The following is a 13,608-nucleotide window of genomic DNA, read 5'->3' on the forward strand; positions in this document are numbered from 1 at the left end:
CGCATAAATTGTCGCATTAATCTAAAACCAACTCGTCTTTTCCTGACCTTTGTAGCCACAATTGTTTTGGGGAAATTATTAGTTTTGCAGTGTTTTATTTTTTGGTTGTTCTTTTGGTTCCTTCTTTTGATGCCATCAATTTCCACATTATCGCTCTGTACGGGTACAGCATTGATATTGTAGTATTTTTGATTGATACTCCAAAGGCTGTGCATATTTGTAAAAAAAAATGGAGTGTAGTGTAGTAAGCTAATTCAAAGGGGTTGTGATTGAAAGGTTTCCAGTTATGAAAAGGGCCCAAAAACCAATGGGAGGATCCTGTGTCCATTGTAGATAACATTGCAGGCTTTACACTTTTTTTGTTCTCCATTTTGCGATATTTCTGTCAAACTTCCACAAAGTAAAAAAGGTTAAAACATTTTAGAGAATAGAATAGTCTTTATTGTAACTGTACTGGGGGGTACAGCCGCTGCTGCAACTGTGGTGCTGGCTAAAATTATTATGGGGGGGATCTTCAGCCTGTAGAGCATTAGACATGCTGTTCTTTGAATTTTTATGTCCTTCATCTCAACCATATCACACATACTGGAGTGGTATTGGTATTGCAGTATTTTTAATTGGGATCTCCAAAACTGTGAAAATGCAGATTTTTTCCCTAAAAATGGAGGAAAAAATATCTGTTTAAACAATGTCAGGAATAATTTAGCTAGAGTTTTAAAATGGTCTAGATAAATATTTCTCCGGGCTCCCTCAAGGTCTTTTAAATCATTCACTGGACTTTGGCTGCTTTTTCAGTATACTATATAAATGTTTTTGTCGATCCGACTTTGACATGATAAGGCTTCTTATCCCAAGGAAAGAAACAGTATCTCTAGTACAATCATTTGTGACCTGGCTTTTCTCCTTCTTTGTCAGCAAATTTTTTGCACAGAAAATTATTGAAAATAATGGAAGACTCCTCAGAAACCCAGAAGAACTACTAGATTAAGACCACTTTTAATAATTGAAAGCAAATCTGACTCCCTGCAAGGAACAAAATCGAGAAATTGGAGGAAGTTTAAAACTTTTGCACAGTAATGTGAAATAAAGAAGTCAATGAGTCAGCCAAATGCTCAAGTAATGAGAAAGAAACGATTTTTTTCTAGTTAACATCCAGCCACTCATTGAGGATTTACTCAACCATTCATGCAGTCAACAAAGCAGCTCTTCTTCCAGGCGGGTCACTGGTCATGCAGTCAGGCAGACAGCCTGAAATGTGGTAACTGACCTGGTCCAGAAATGAGAGGAAAACAATACCCCAACAACATAGATAACTTTCTAATGATCTCACCTCCATGATTCAATTATATTAGCAATGCCAAGAACAAAAACGTCTGCAGAGAAAGCCATCCGCCAATTGGCAAGCAGACAGCAATCAACCGACCCATCGATCAGTCTGTTAATGACCCGGTCAGCATCTAAGATGGTCCAAGACTCAATCAACCAGGAAGACTTCCGTCAGATTAGTGGTTTCCATTAAGATGTCCCCAGTAACTCTGGGAACTCACTCAGAAATGATCATGTATAATGATACAGCTTTATGTGCCATTTCAGTATTCCTCTGGCCTGGCAGTAGGTTTATTAAACCCTTTTCCCTATAAAAGAAATCAAAACCCATTTATCACCATAACGTGTTATTACTTTTCCCATAGGGACCAAACAGACATAGACAGACAAGACCCAATTTGGCTCCTCAAGCTATACTTAAAGAAGTAAATTTCTTCTAATCTCTATCCCAGCTAGCCAAGAGTAACCGAATCTGCTTGTGGTCAGAGAGACACCCGCTGACCCCACATAGTAATGTGGCGAGGAGTTATTGTGGGTGAATTTGGCTTTTGTTGTAAAAGTGGTTATCCTTAGAAAAGTCAGTAAATGTTCCATCCAAGTCTGGTTAGCGAGCTGTCAGATCATGTGTCCATCAGTAAAGAAAAAGCAAAAAAAAAGCCATGAATTCTTTTATTCAGCGGTTCATCCACCGCTGCTGCTGTTTATATCAAATATTCATGGTAGTACCAAGTCATACCCTCAGTAGATTATCTCATATATTAGTCAGACCTTTACTGGGATGCCCTAAACAACCAGATCATTTATGTCTTAATAACTTTTATGCCAATTTGAAATTGCAAACACACAAAAACACACAAGTCATTGGACCTTTTGAACTCCGGGTGGTCTCCAGCTCTCCTGTGTATTATATGTAATCAATGGGATGTCAGTATATATTTACATTATGAAGCATATGTTTAGCTCACTCCCTACTTCTTTACAGTATATCTTCCCCCCAAGGAGACAGACTTTCTTGAAGTCTTTTAAATTAGTCTTGACCAACAGTTCTCCAGATATTTTCAAGGTCTTTCAAAGATTTTCTTTGTGCTTTTGCTGAACTTTCACTGATTTCCAGTTCAATACCTGGCCTTTTCCATAGGAATGATTGGTTTGTTTGTTAAGCAGTTGTTCAGAAATAAAGGCTCTCTAGCTAAAGAAATGCACCAGTGTAGTGTCAATACAGTAAAAAACTTTCTGGATTTCTTGTATATTGTCACAGAGGCACAATCTGTCCCCATTTATTTAGTTGAGCATTAAAAATACCAAATTGTACCGTTGTACAGATATAAAGCAATATTTTAGCATCAACAAGGTGATTAAGAGGACCTATTAGCTGAAAACCTGGCATTTATTAGATGGATCTACTACACGCTTATGCCTGTTTCGAGTCACATGTCAGGCCTTTGTGGGATTTGTTCTCATTCCCTAAAGGCATCATTTTCAGCCATTATTTAATATACTGTTATGTAAATTAAGATGGTCAAGGTTCGAGGGATTGCACAAAAAATTAGAGAAAAAGCATCTAAAGTCTAAAGACCTCTTAGAAAAATCTTCACAAAACAAAAATTTTCCATGAATGCAAAGAAATTTAAAAGCAGAACAGTGTGTAAAAGTAAAAGGTTGTGCTGCTCTGTTGCATTTCATAAAGGTGTAATTTAAATCCAGCATGCATTTTATGCTTTTGAAAGCAGCTGACTTCATCCCGTTTCCCCTACATTAGACGTCTGCTAATTCAATAACTAAAATACTAACAACATGACCTACAATCAACACCTTTAGAGAACATTTATGTAAAATGGCATGATGCAAGCTGCTGCTGTGGCTTGGTGTCTTCAGGCATTAAACCATCAATCCCAGCAGTGAAAGTCTACCGTTTATCCCAACCATCTGTTCCTCCACATATTTACAGTATTCAGTCTGCAGGTCATCCATCCAGGCGGCAAATCCCAGAGCAACACATAGCACACATATGTAGAAAGCAGACTGTTGGATGTTTGTTCATCCATCTAACTGCTGTCAGACATGAATCCAGAGTATCATAATACAAAACACAAGTGCTGTGTGTGTGTGTGTGTGTGTGTGTTCTTGTACTTGCTGCTGAGTGAGAACCATTTTTCGTATTTTTATCGCAAAGTGAGGACATTTTGACAAAGTGAGGACATTTTCCTGGTCCTCACTTTTTCAAATTCCATTCTTGGGACAGGGGTTAGGTTTAGGACTAGGGTATGAATTGAGTTATTGTTAGGGTTAGGGTTAGGTATTAACTGGTTAGGGTTAGGGTGAGTGTTAGAGTCAGGCACTAAAAATCAAGGAAAATGAATGGAAGTCAATGGAAGTAACCGAAAAGTCCTCATAAAGATAGTAAAACACGGATGTGTGTGTGTGTGTGTGTGTGTGTGTGTGTGTGTGTGTGTGTGTGTGTGGAAACTATTAGCTGATGCACACTCATCGACCCTGTGCATGGCGAGGCTGATGATGCTACTCACTTTATTAGCTGTTTTGGAAAGATTAGAGGGTAGCGCTGGGACTTTTCCAGATGTTACTCAGGCCATTATTTTTATACATATACATGCTTGGATGAAATGAGAGTGCAGGCAATCAGCGTTTAGGAGCTTGTGTGCTTGTGGAAGTGAGGATTCACAGTGAAGGCTCCAGCTGGGCCAGGCAGTTCAAGTTCCTGAGGGACTTCCCAGTCATCCAGCTACCATTTTCCCCCTCTTTTTCTGCCTATTTTCCTTTTTTATGCTTGTGATTAGTGGACATAAATCAGTGCTTCTGTCATGAACTTTAGCTGGTCATATTTCTTCATCAGTTACACTGAAATGGGATAAAAAAAAACAAATGTCATATTTGTTCCAGGTGTTGTTAACTCGTTGAAGTTGTTTGCTGAGCATTCATACCACCCTAAAAAAAGGATTGGTTGAAAAGCATCTTTAAAAGCCCAGATTTAATTTGAGATTCCTGCGGATGATGAACTGTAGAGAAAGCTATTAGCCTAATTTAACTCACAGAATAACAAGGGCACTGAGGGAGACAAATTGCCGGAGACAACCGAAATGTCAAGTTATTCTTTTTCCACTTCAAAACAAACTGAATCTGTGCAATACATGACATTTAGACAATCTTCCACCTTCACTATCCTGCAATTTTTCCATTTCTCAATTTCTATCTATCTTACTTCCCCCAAGGCTCTGTAAAGTCTGTGTTTCACTGAGTTATTAGTAGCCTATTAGCCCTCTGACCTAGTGCTACAGAGAAAGCCTGTGAAGGTGGGTCTCTTACAAAGAGTCCAACAAGCATATATAAACAAAAAGAGACCGTTTAATCTGTAACAACTCCTGGTTTTATATACTGTCAGAATATGCTGTTCCATTTGAATGTACTTATTCAAACTGTGTTGGCTGGTAGCTCCAACTGAGCCTCCACCTGAATACAAAGGTTCACACAAACACTTGACATGAGTGCTTCTTCTCTCCAGAGCCAGTTTCCAACTAAATCACTGTGACGCTGGAAGATCCATGGTAATAAGCTTTTTAATCCAGTTTTAACCTTGCAAGCTAATTGTTAGTACGTGTCTGCATTTTAATAGTACAAAGTCTGAACTGACAGCTCTCAATGGCTTTGCCCAGTCAGACTTTCATAAAACAGGCAAGCCAGAAATCAATAATTTTTCATAAGGGATGGTATACTATATTGGTGTCCATGAATAGCAACAATATGGCTTTAAATAGTGTCTTTAAAAAGTCATACCTGGCCCTATTTACTTATTCATTCAGCTACTAATTATATAATTCTTAAGGAGCACTCGGACTTTGCATAGAAGTAATGAACTTTCAGCCCAGGATAGTCAAGTGGTCATCAAATATATAAAAAAAATTAATTTAGACAGTAATGTTGTGCCCAACATGTATTTATCTTGTCCTTATGCTACAGCACACCATATAATTTAGTAACAAGGGGCATCATAATTGATATTTATATGTCACAGAACTTTAATTCTTCAAGTTTTGCTTCATGTAAATGGGTTTTTAGATACGATTAGGGCAAGATAAGTAACAGGTAGACAGTAGATTAAATCAAATACACTAAATTGTCAAAGGTATTTGTCTGTCTACGTTTACATGGACACGAACTTTGATCTGTTCTTAATCTATAAAAGGTCCAATTTGTTGATGGACCACCACTGCCACCAACAGCAACTTGAACTATTTGTAAATATCTACCTCAAGGTTTAGGAGTGTGTTCATAGTTAGATGTGAAAACCAGAATTGCAGCATCTGCTCTAATTCATCCCAAAGAACCATATGTGTCTCACACTGATAGAACCTAAACTCACAATGTTATTAAGGCTTACACTTCAAGAAGGTTGAGGTCAGGACTCTGTGCAGGTCAGTGAAGTTTCTCCACACCAAACTTTATAAACCTGCAATCATGGAAATTATTTAACACCAGAATCCATTGATTTGGTGGTATGATCCAATACTTTTGGCAATATAGTATATATTAAAGCAGTACATTGCCTTAATTATACACGCAATCAAAAATACCATTCGAAGACAGAAGCAAAAACTGAAAAAAAAAATAGTTAATGTCAGACAGTACCTTGTAGCAAAAAATAAATAAATAAAGAACTGAAGGGTAGGAGCACACAATGCAAGAACAAGCAGAAGCATAGCTGACTGGATACTGGAGAGAGAATGAGTAAAAGAGAGAGTGACAGAGAACCACAAAAATACAAGACTCTTCAGCTTTTCAGCTGTAAAAATTGCAGCCTGCTGCATTCGATGGGGACCTTTCATTTTACTCTTTTGCAATTTCATACATTTGTAGTGTTGATCAACTGCAAAGGCCTATAAAGGCAATAAGGGACACTTTCTACTTGTTAAGTTGATAACCCACGATATAAAGTAATAATGTATGATCTACTCTAAGTTTATTGCAAGGAAATATGGTTATATGTTTTCAATTATTAACTAATGATAAAAGTTAGAAACTCACAACAAGACCTAAATAACATGCAGTACTAAGACAATGTAACAGTCTCTTCTGATCAGATTTACTGTAATACCTACAGTTCTCCCATAAAATAAATGGCACAATCTTCTTCCCCCCTGTGCAAGATATTTCAGGTTTTGGGCTTTTTGCCCAACATTATTACACTGAACCGGTTTTTGTCACAAGAGCAGGTAATTATTTCACACAAAGCATTTTTGCTTTGTCAAAGCTACTGTAACTGCATCCTCACTTTGTGCTGTCCACCCCTCGTGGGCACGACTTCAACATAGTTCACCCTAATGTTTTGCATACCATACATGCCTGTATACATACATACATCCCATAAAGTTGACCTTAAGATATATCACTGGTGTTGACCACAAAATCCATTTCATTATCTTGTGATTTTAGCCTACTGGGAACTTAAGACCTCATAAACGTCATGCATTTTACTATTAATGCATTTTAAGAAATGCATAATATTCAAAGAGAACTGATATGATTTTGTTTTTTTTTTACTATATTTTACATTATTTTAGCCACTATATTCTTTCCATGTACACACTGGTCCAAAAACAAAATTAACTCTGACCAAACCACAAACAAGGGGTTCACATTCAATAGGCCTTCCAATGAACAAATGTTTCATAAAACCCCAAGATAGATTCCATTAATTTTAAGAAAAAGAGCATATCTTCTCAGGCATGTGTGTAATTATTTCCATCTCTAGTTCAGAGTTGTCCCTGGAGACAGAAGCTGTCGAGTCACTGGCAATGTCCTGTTCGGTGTCTGCACATCGGTGGTGTTATGCAACAGTTAATTATTTCCACTCTGCTCCCACAAAGCTAAAGACAGAGAAGAAAAGGTGGAGGGGGGTGATAATATAGACAGGGGAGGAGGAGAGACGTCCAGAGAGAGGTGGACAAGCAGGAATGTCAGCATAGAGAAGAGAGAGTATTAACAGAGATGAAGCACAGTGTGAGGAAGAGAGAGGCAAAAGTGGGAAAGGGCAAAACCAACCAAAAAAAAAACAGGAACAGTGAAGGGCAAAGGGACAGAAATAAGGAGAATTTTTACAATCTTTTTTTCTCTTAATATATAGTCTAAAATGAGGAAAAAATACAAAACATTCAAAACTTATCTTTTACCAATAATCAAGCCATGGCACCAAATATGGAGAGTAGGAAATGTGAAAGATTGTGTCAAAGACAGACAGTGCCTGGAGCTCCTTTTCCTCTTCCAGAATTTTTAGAAATTATATAATTTTTCATAAGAAAAATAGAAACAGAAACATGTGCCAGCGCCTCCAGCACAACTGAAATGAGGGAAGAAGGATAAAGGAATGGAAAGGAGAATTGAGACATTAAATCAAAGAGAGGACAAGAGCAGAAAACATTTATACCCCCATCACACAACTGTGTAGTTGCTTTGCATTTGCATGGCATATAAAAATACACAGTTTTAAGGCGATGTTCTTTATGCTGCAGCGTACAGAACATTGTTGGCTGTCAAAGTTTTCGAACAGGTCATAGAAAATGGAAAAAAAAAGAAGACACTGGTATCACCACAGAAGTAGCCAACAATGTTCTGACGCAATAGCAAACTACATTTTACATCCTTCATTTCAACACAGACAGTCTACACAAAGCAGGGGTGCATCTGCAGCAACACACCTACTTTATTCACGTTTATTTTCACATAATCTCCTTCATTTTTTCTCGTTTAAAATAAATGAGCTGTTTTTTTAGATACAAAGGGTTCCTGATTCACCCATGTAAATATTCCAGACTTACGTTTCCAGTGCTCCTCGTCCTTTACGACAATTTTAAAATGAACATTTATCAGGAATTAAGGGCAGTAAAATACAGAAGGAAGGAAGAAACAAGCAAGGAAAAAAGGACGCGAGGAATGAATGAAATAAGGACATAAAGAAAAGAAGGAAACAAGGAAGAAAGGACCGAAGGAAGGATGAAAGGAAAAGAAAAGATGGAAGGAAAGATGGACATGAAAAAGGAAGAACGGGGATTTACAAGGAAGGTCATTAGGAAGAAAAGGTGGAAGAATAGAAAGAAAAAATCAAAATCTAGGAAGGAAGGGAATGAGGTAAAAATTAAGGACAACAAAACAAGGGAGGAATGAGACTAAGGAGGAAGACAAACAAAAGACAACTGAATAGGAAATGGGGTTTGGAAATACAAATATTTCTCTATACTTTGGGTTCTATTCTTATCCAGACCTGGAAAATACTGAAATCCTATTCCATATTGTTCTAGACCTTTCCATACAGTGTAACAGTATGATAGCAGTTTAAGAAAAAACGATGGTTGCTGGACGAATAAATTTCAACACATATGACTCAGTTTATTCAACATGTTTTTTTTAATTTCAGGCTAAAAATATCAGCTACCACTCATCTTGTTATTCTTCTAAATCAGGATTTTTAGATACACATTTTTGCCAGCAGCTTGTCACAAAGAAACAGCTTGTTCCCATTTCTTTTATTTAGCTGAATCTATGCCAAATACCAAAGATTCTTAAACAAATTGTATTTTAGTACCAACTTGTTGATAAAGAGCTATTAGGTGGAAAATGTTTTACACAGCTGATGATGAACTGAAGGAGGATAATGGTAAACAAATTAACAGTGGTTAAACACTTTTGCTCAGGACAGTAGGTAATGATTAGTAGTAGAAAAAGACTAAATAAAAAGGTGCGTCAAGATGACATATGGGGGAACCGAGACCAAGGGAGAGCTCAGTCACACTCTCACTATCTATCCATCACCACTCTATTACAGCTTCACTGTATCTCACTTCATCATTTTATCACATCAGATAACAGATGAGCCCAGATTCATCCATCTATCGTTCACTTTTGTATGCATTGGTCTTTCTTATCTAATATGCTCACCTATCTTTCTGCCTCCAGGCTCTGATAGGTCTGTTGGTACCATACAGCATAAATTCACAGCATGTACCACATACCGACTGAATGTAAGATAGCTGAACAGCAACAGTTAATTCTTAAAGCAATGCTTAATATAAAAACCAGTGCAACCAACTGCCATTAGAAGCCACTTAAATAGTCATTGGAGTCCACCTGAGTATAATTTAATCTCAGAGTAAAAGCAGCTGTTCTGTGAAGGCCTTGGAGGTTTGTTCGTGAACATTAGAGAACAAACAGCATCATTGAGACCAAGGAACACAGCAGACAGGTCAGGGAGAAAGATGTGGAGATATTTAAAGCAGAATTAGATCATGAAACAATATCATAAGTGTTGAATATTCTAAGAAGGACTGTTCCATCCATTATCCAAAAAGAAAAAGAGCATGGCACAACTGCAAACGTACCAAGATATGGCTGTCCACCGAAACTGACTGACTGGGAAAAGAGGGCAATATTTAGAGAAGCAGCCCAGAAGTCTATGGTGACTCTGGGGGAGCTCCAGAGATGCACCGCAAGAATGTAAAGAAGAATCTGCTGACACATTACTAGTCATGCACTTTACAAATCTAAACTATAAAAAACAAAAGGGTAAGAAAATTCAATGTTGAAAGAAAGCAATAAGAAGTTATATTTGCAGTTTGCCACAAGCCATGTATGGGACACTGCAAACATGAGAAAGAAGGCACTCTGGTCAAATGAGACCAAAATTCAACCTTTAAGCTTTCACGAAAAACATTACACGTGGAGGAAAATCAATATTGTGCATCATGCTGAACATACCATCCTCATGGTAGTAAAAAAAAAAATGGTAGTGGCAGCATCATGATGTGGCATTGCTGTTTTTCTTTTAGATGGAGCTCAATACAGGACAAACCTGGAGGAAACCCTGTTAGAAGCTATGCTCCACCTTCCTGCAGGACAACAAGCCTGAACACTCATCCAGAGCCACAATGGACTGGATCAGATCATCTGGTAAAAGGCCCCGGTCCAGATCCAAATCGAATTTAATGCTATCCAATTATAATTCCCAAAAATAACAATATCGTATTTTATAACTTAGAGTGATTTAACTATAAACACAACAAATTTAAAAAAAGACAGCTGGTGATTTATGTACAAAACAGTCTTTCAGGTCTAATTTCAATGAGCTCATTGATATAAATGCCAGATTTTCGAAATGCATAATTCTCAAAGGAAAAAGCAATTTTAAGCACTTCATTCAAATTTTAACAAGCCTTGAAAACAAATTGATATTCAGCATTATCGGGAACCCTGTAACTGTTACATTTTTAACCAATTAAGAAAAACATACTCCAGAAACTGCCTCTAGGTAGCAAAATTTAAGTGCCATGAAATCTGTTTGGGAGAAGAGGTTTTCCAGATCATACTCTAATCCATCTCTGTAAGTGAGCTTTCTCTGCATTTCTTCAGACTGGTAAAAATAATGAAACTTTTGACAGAATCTCTCTGGGAAATTCATTAAATATTCTGTCTTCCGAAAGCTCTGAATCCGAGTGTGTGGCCTCTCGGTGCTACAAGCATTACTGGGTAGTCTGAGCATTTTCATTAGTTTCTCGAATGCCAAGAAAAAAACCACATGGGTATGTGAAGCGGCTGCTGGAAGTACAGAGTTCTGGAAGGTCTTCGTTCTCTGGCACAGGGAGGGGGGGATGGATGTAAAGTTGCCTGAAACACGGGCTCAGGGACATCTGCCAACAACCTAAACGTCTGTGTCTGTCTGATTCATGGCATGTGTGTGAATCCAAACCTGCTTCCCCTCACATTTGTTTGTGTACAAATGGCATAATGACATAAAATATTCTGATAAACAGCACTAGAAGTTTAAACACCTTGGGACATTTTGGTAATTGCACTGAGGTCTCTGGTACCGGGTAAATCACACCAAAAAGCCTGCTCCAGTCTAAAACTTCAATCCTTATTGGAGTTTCAGTTTGCTCAGTTGTGGTCAGACCAGCTCAAGAAATTAGGAGAAACAGGGAAGAGGGATTTAGCTGCTTTGGCTTAAAGTACCTGTTCCTGTAAGCTGTCAGCATAAAAAAAACAATAGCTTTAACCTGAAGATATGTAGCCTTTGTAATGCTCACAATAAAACCAGCACCTTCAGGATGTGAAAGCCACTTTGGCTACATTTACAGACAAATGGGGCCCAAATTTCATTCTTTTTTTTTTTGCCCATATGTGACTTTCTCATGACAGTCTGAACAGCCCCATTCCAGTTTTTTAATTTGTGGTACTAAATCAGATACGTATCTGATGGTTTTTAAAGCGTTGGCAGTCTTAACGGTCATGTTGCATATCATCAAAATTTTACATCATTGTCCTGGCTCTGCATACGAATCCACACAGACTTCTCTACAGAAGTAGCAGTCACTGCTCCACAAAAGGTCATTGTTAATATTTGTGCTTTCTTTTTTTTTTTTTTTTACCTATCTTCACTTTATGATGTGGTCATAATATTGTCAGCTTCAATTGCTCAGCAAAGATAATACACAGACACGACATATATTCTCCTTCTGCGCATACGGGTCGCTTTGGGATCATAACCTGTTCAGACTGAAGTCTGATGGCTGTCACAGTTAAACAGTACTGTGAACCACCACCCCGAAAAAAATTGGATTTCAGCAAAAAAAAGTCCATCCTACCTGACCGCAGGCTCTGGTATGGCCTCCAGATTGGCTGGGACCTGCACCCCCTTCTCCCACTCTTGTCTCCAGGGGTCCGACAGCACATAGAAGTCGTCTGGGCCGAGCTGGGCCGAGTCTGGCAGCTTCATGGCCGTGATGAAGTCTGTACGAAACACCTGGAGGCCAGCATAAAGGGGAGAGAGGAAGAAAAATGCGATTTACTAACTTAAAAAGACAGATAACCATGCATGAAAATATTTTTGCAATGCTAGTGATGACTTTAAACTACTGCCAAAAAAGTTTGGACTTTTGTTATTTTACATTCAGTAAAGTGAAGGCTAGAGAGACGGGATACGTAAACAGCTTCATCTCTGCAGAAATTGCACTTCAGAAAAAAATCCATCTGGATCAGTTTTTATTTTCCATAAAAAAATAAGAAATGGCCAAAAACTGTGTAGTTTAACTGTAAACAGACATAACTTTGGTGTCTTGGTCCAAACACAAAGCTCAATCCAATACAAACAGACGTCTACCATGTCAGATCTTGAGCCGGTCCCATGTGAGCCTAAAGATCCTTGACATGCTTTAGGATCAAACATCTTTTTAGTAGATATGCAGCCTATATAAAGGGATCTGACATGCTTCTGGGTAGCTGAACATGTACCAGAAAATGCAACGATGAGAGCAGTCTCAGGAGCTCAGAAATAACATTACAAAAAGCAGTCTTAAAGGTAAACTTATAAGGAGCTTCATGTTCTTGTGACCACAGCTACCAACATTATTCAAACGTTTAAGGAATATGGGACAGTAGCCAGTCTCCCAAGATATAGAAAACAAGAGTAAATGCAACCCCATGTTGAACAAACAGATTACACAAGAATTCTAACTAAACCTGAAGGTCAATGTACATCATTTGGTGATTGCATCATCTGTTGCACTATGAACCGTAATGGGCTCTATGGAGGATGATCCTGAGAGCCTCTAGTATTTACAAAAAAGGCTAACTAAATGGATGGTAATGATACCATAAGTATCTGGGAGAAAATCCTTTGGAGTGGTGTGGCAAATCAGCCAGTCACATCAGCTTTATGTTTACAACAGGAAAACTGCAGCTTTGAAAGCAAAAAACTGAAAAACCTACTGTGAAACAGGTTAGTTTTGTTTTCGGACAGCTGTGCTGCATGCAACATGGAGACCCCTGAATTTGCACAGGACACAATGACGTCTCGAGACAGCCAAGGAAAACTGGAGCTGAACATACTGCCCAGAACCAGAAAGCTCAGCCTTAATCACAGGGTGTGGATCCTTAAACAGGATAAAAACTATGAATATAGAGAAAAAAAACATTGATGTAACCTTAAATGGTCCACCATCAGTCCGTCTGAATTTCAACATTCTTGGAAAGATCTGAAAATTGAGGTGTGGAGATGCCAACCTTTAAACTGGAGACACCTGAGCTATTTGGTTAGAGAAAGTGGACAAAGCTACCTGTTGACCAATGGAAATGTTTTATTGTTTCGCTTGTTAGTAGTAATTACAAAAAAAGGTGCTACAAAATAAATCAATGATGACTTCTTTTTCTCATCAATGCCATTTTGCTATTTTCAGTGCTACATGAAACACTGAACTGAATCAGTTATCAAGAGCATTGACTAAT

The 13,608-nt window shown here is 38.1% G+C and overlaps 1 protein-coding gene across 1 annotated transcript in view; it reads right to left on the minus strand.

Annotated features, from left to right (window-relative positions):
* Window positions 1-13,608, minus strand: part of jade2 (jade family PHD finger 2) — a 215,795-nt gene that overhangs the window by 161,027 nt on the left and 41,160 nt on the right. The window contains exon 4 of the mRNA XM_047378971.1: window positions 11,970-12,127. Within this exon, the coding sequence (XP_047234927.1) occupies window positions 11,970-12,127 (158 nt within the window). The remainder of the gene's footprint in view (window positions 1-11,969; window positions 12,128-13,608) is intronic.

This window comes from Girardinichthys multiradiatus, chromosome 11 (genome assembly GCF_021462225.1).
Source record: "Girardinichthys multiradiatus isolate DD_20200921_A chromosome 11, DD_fGirMul_XY1, whole genome shotgun sequence".
NCBI lineage: Eukaryota > Metazoa > Chordata > Actinopteri > Cyprinodontiformes > Goodeidae > Girardinichthys > Girardinichthys multiradiatus.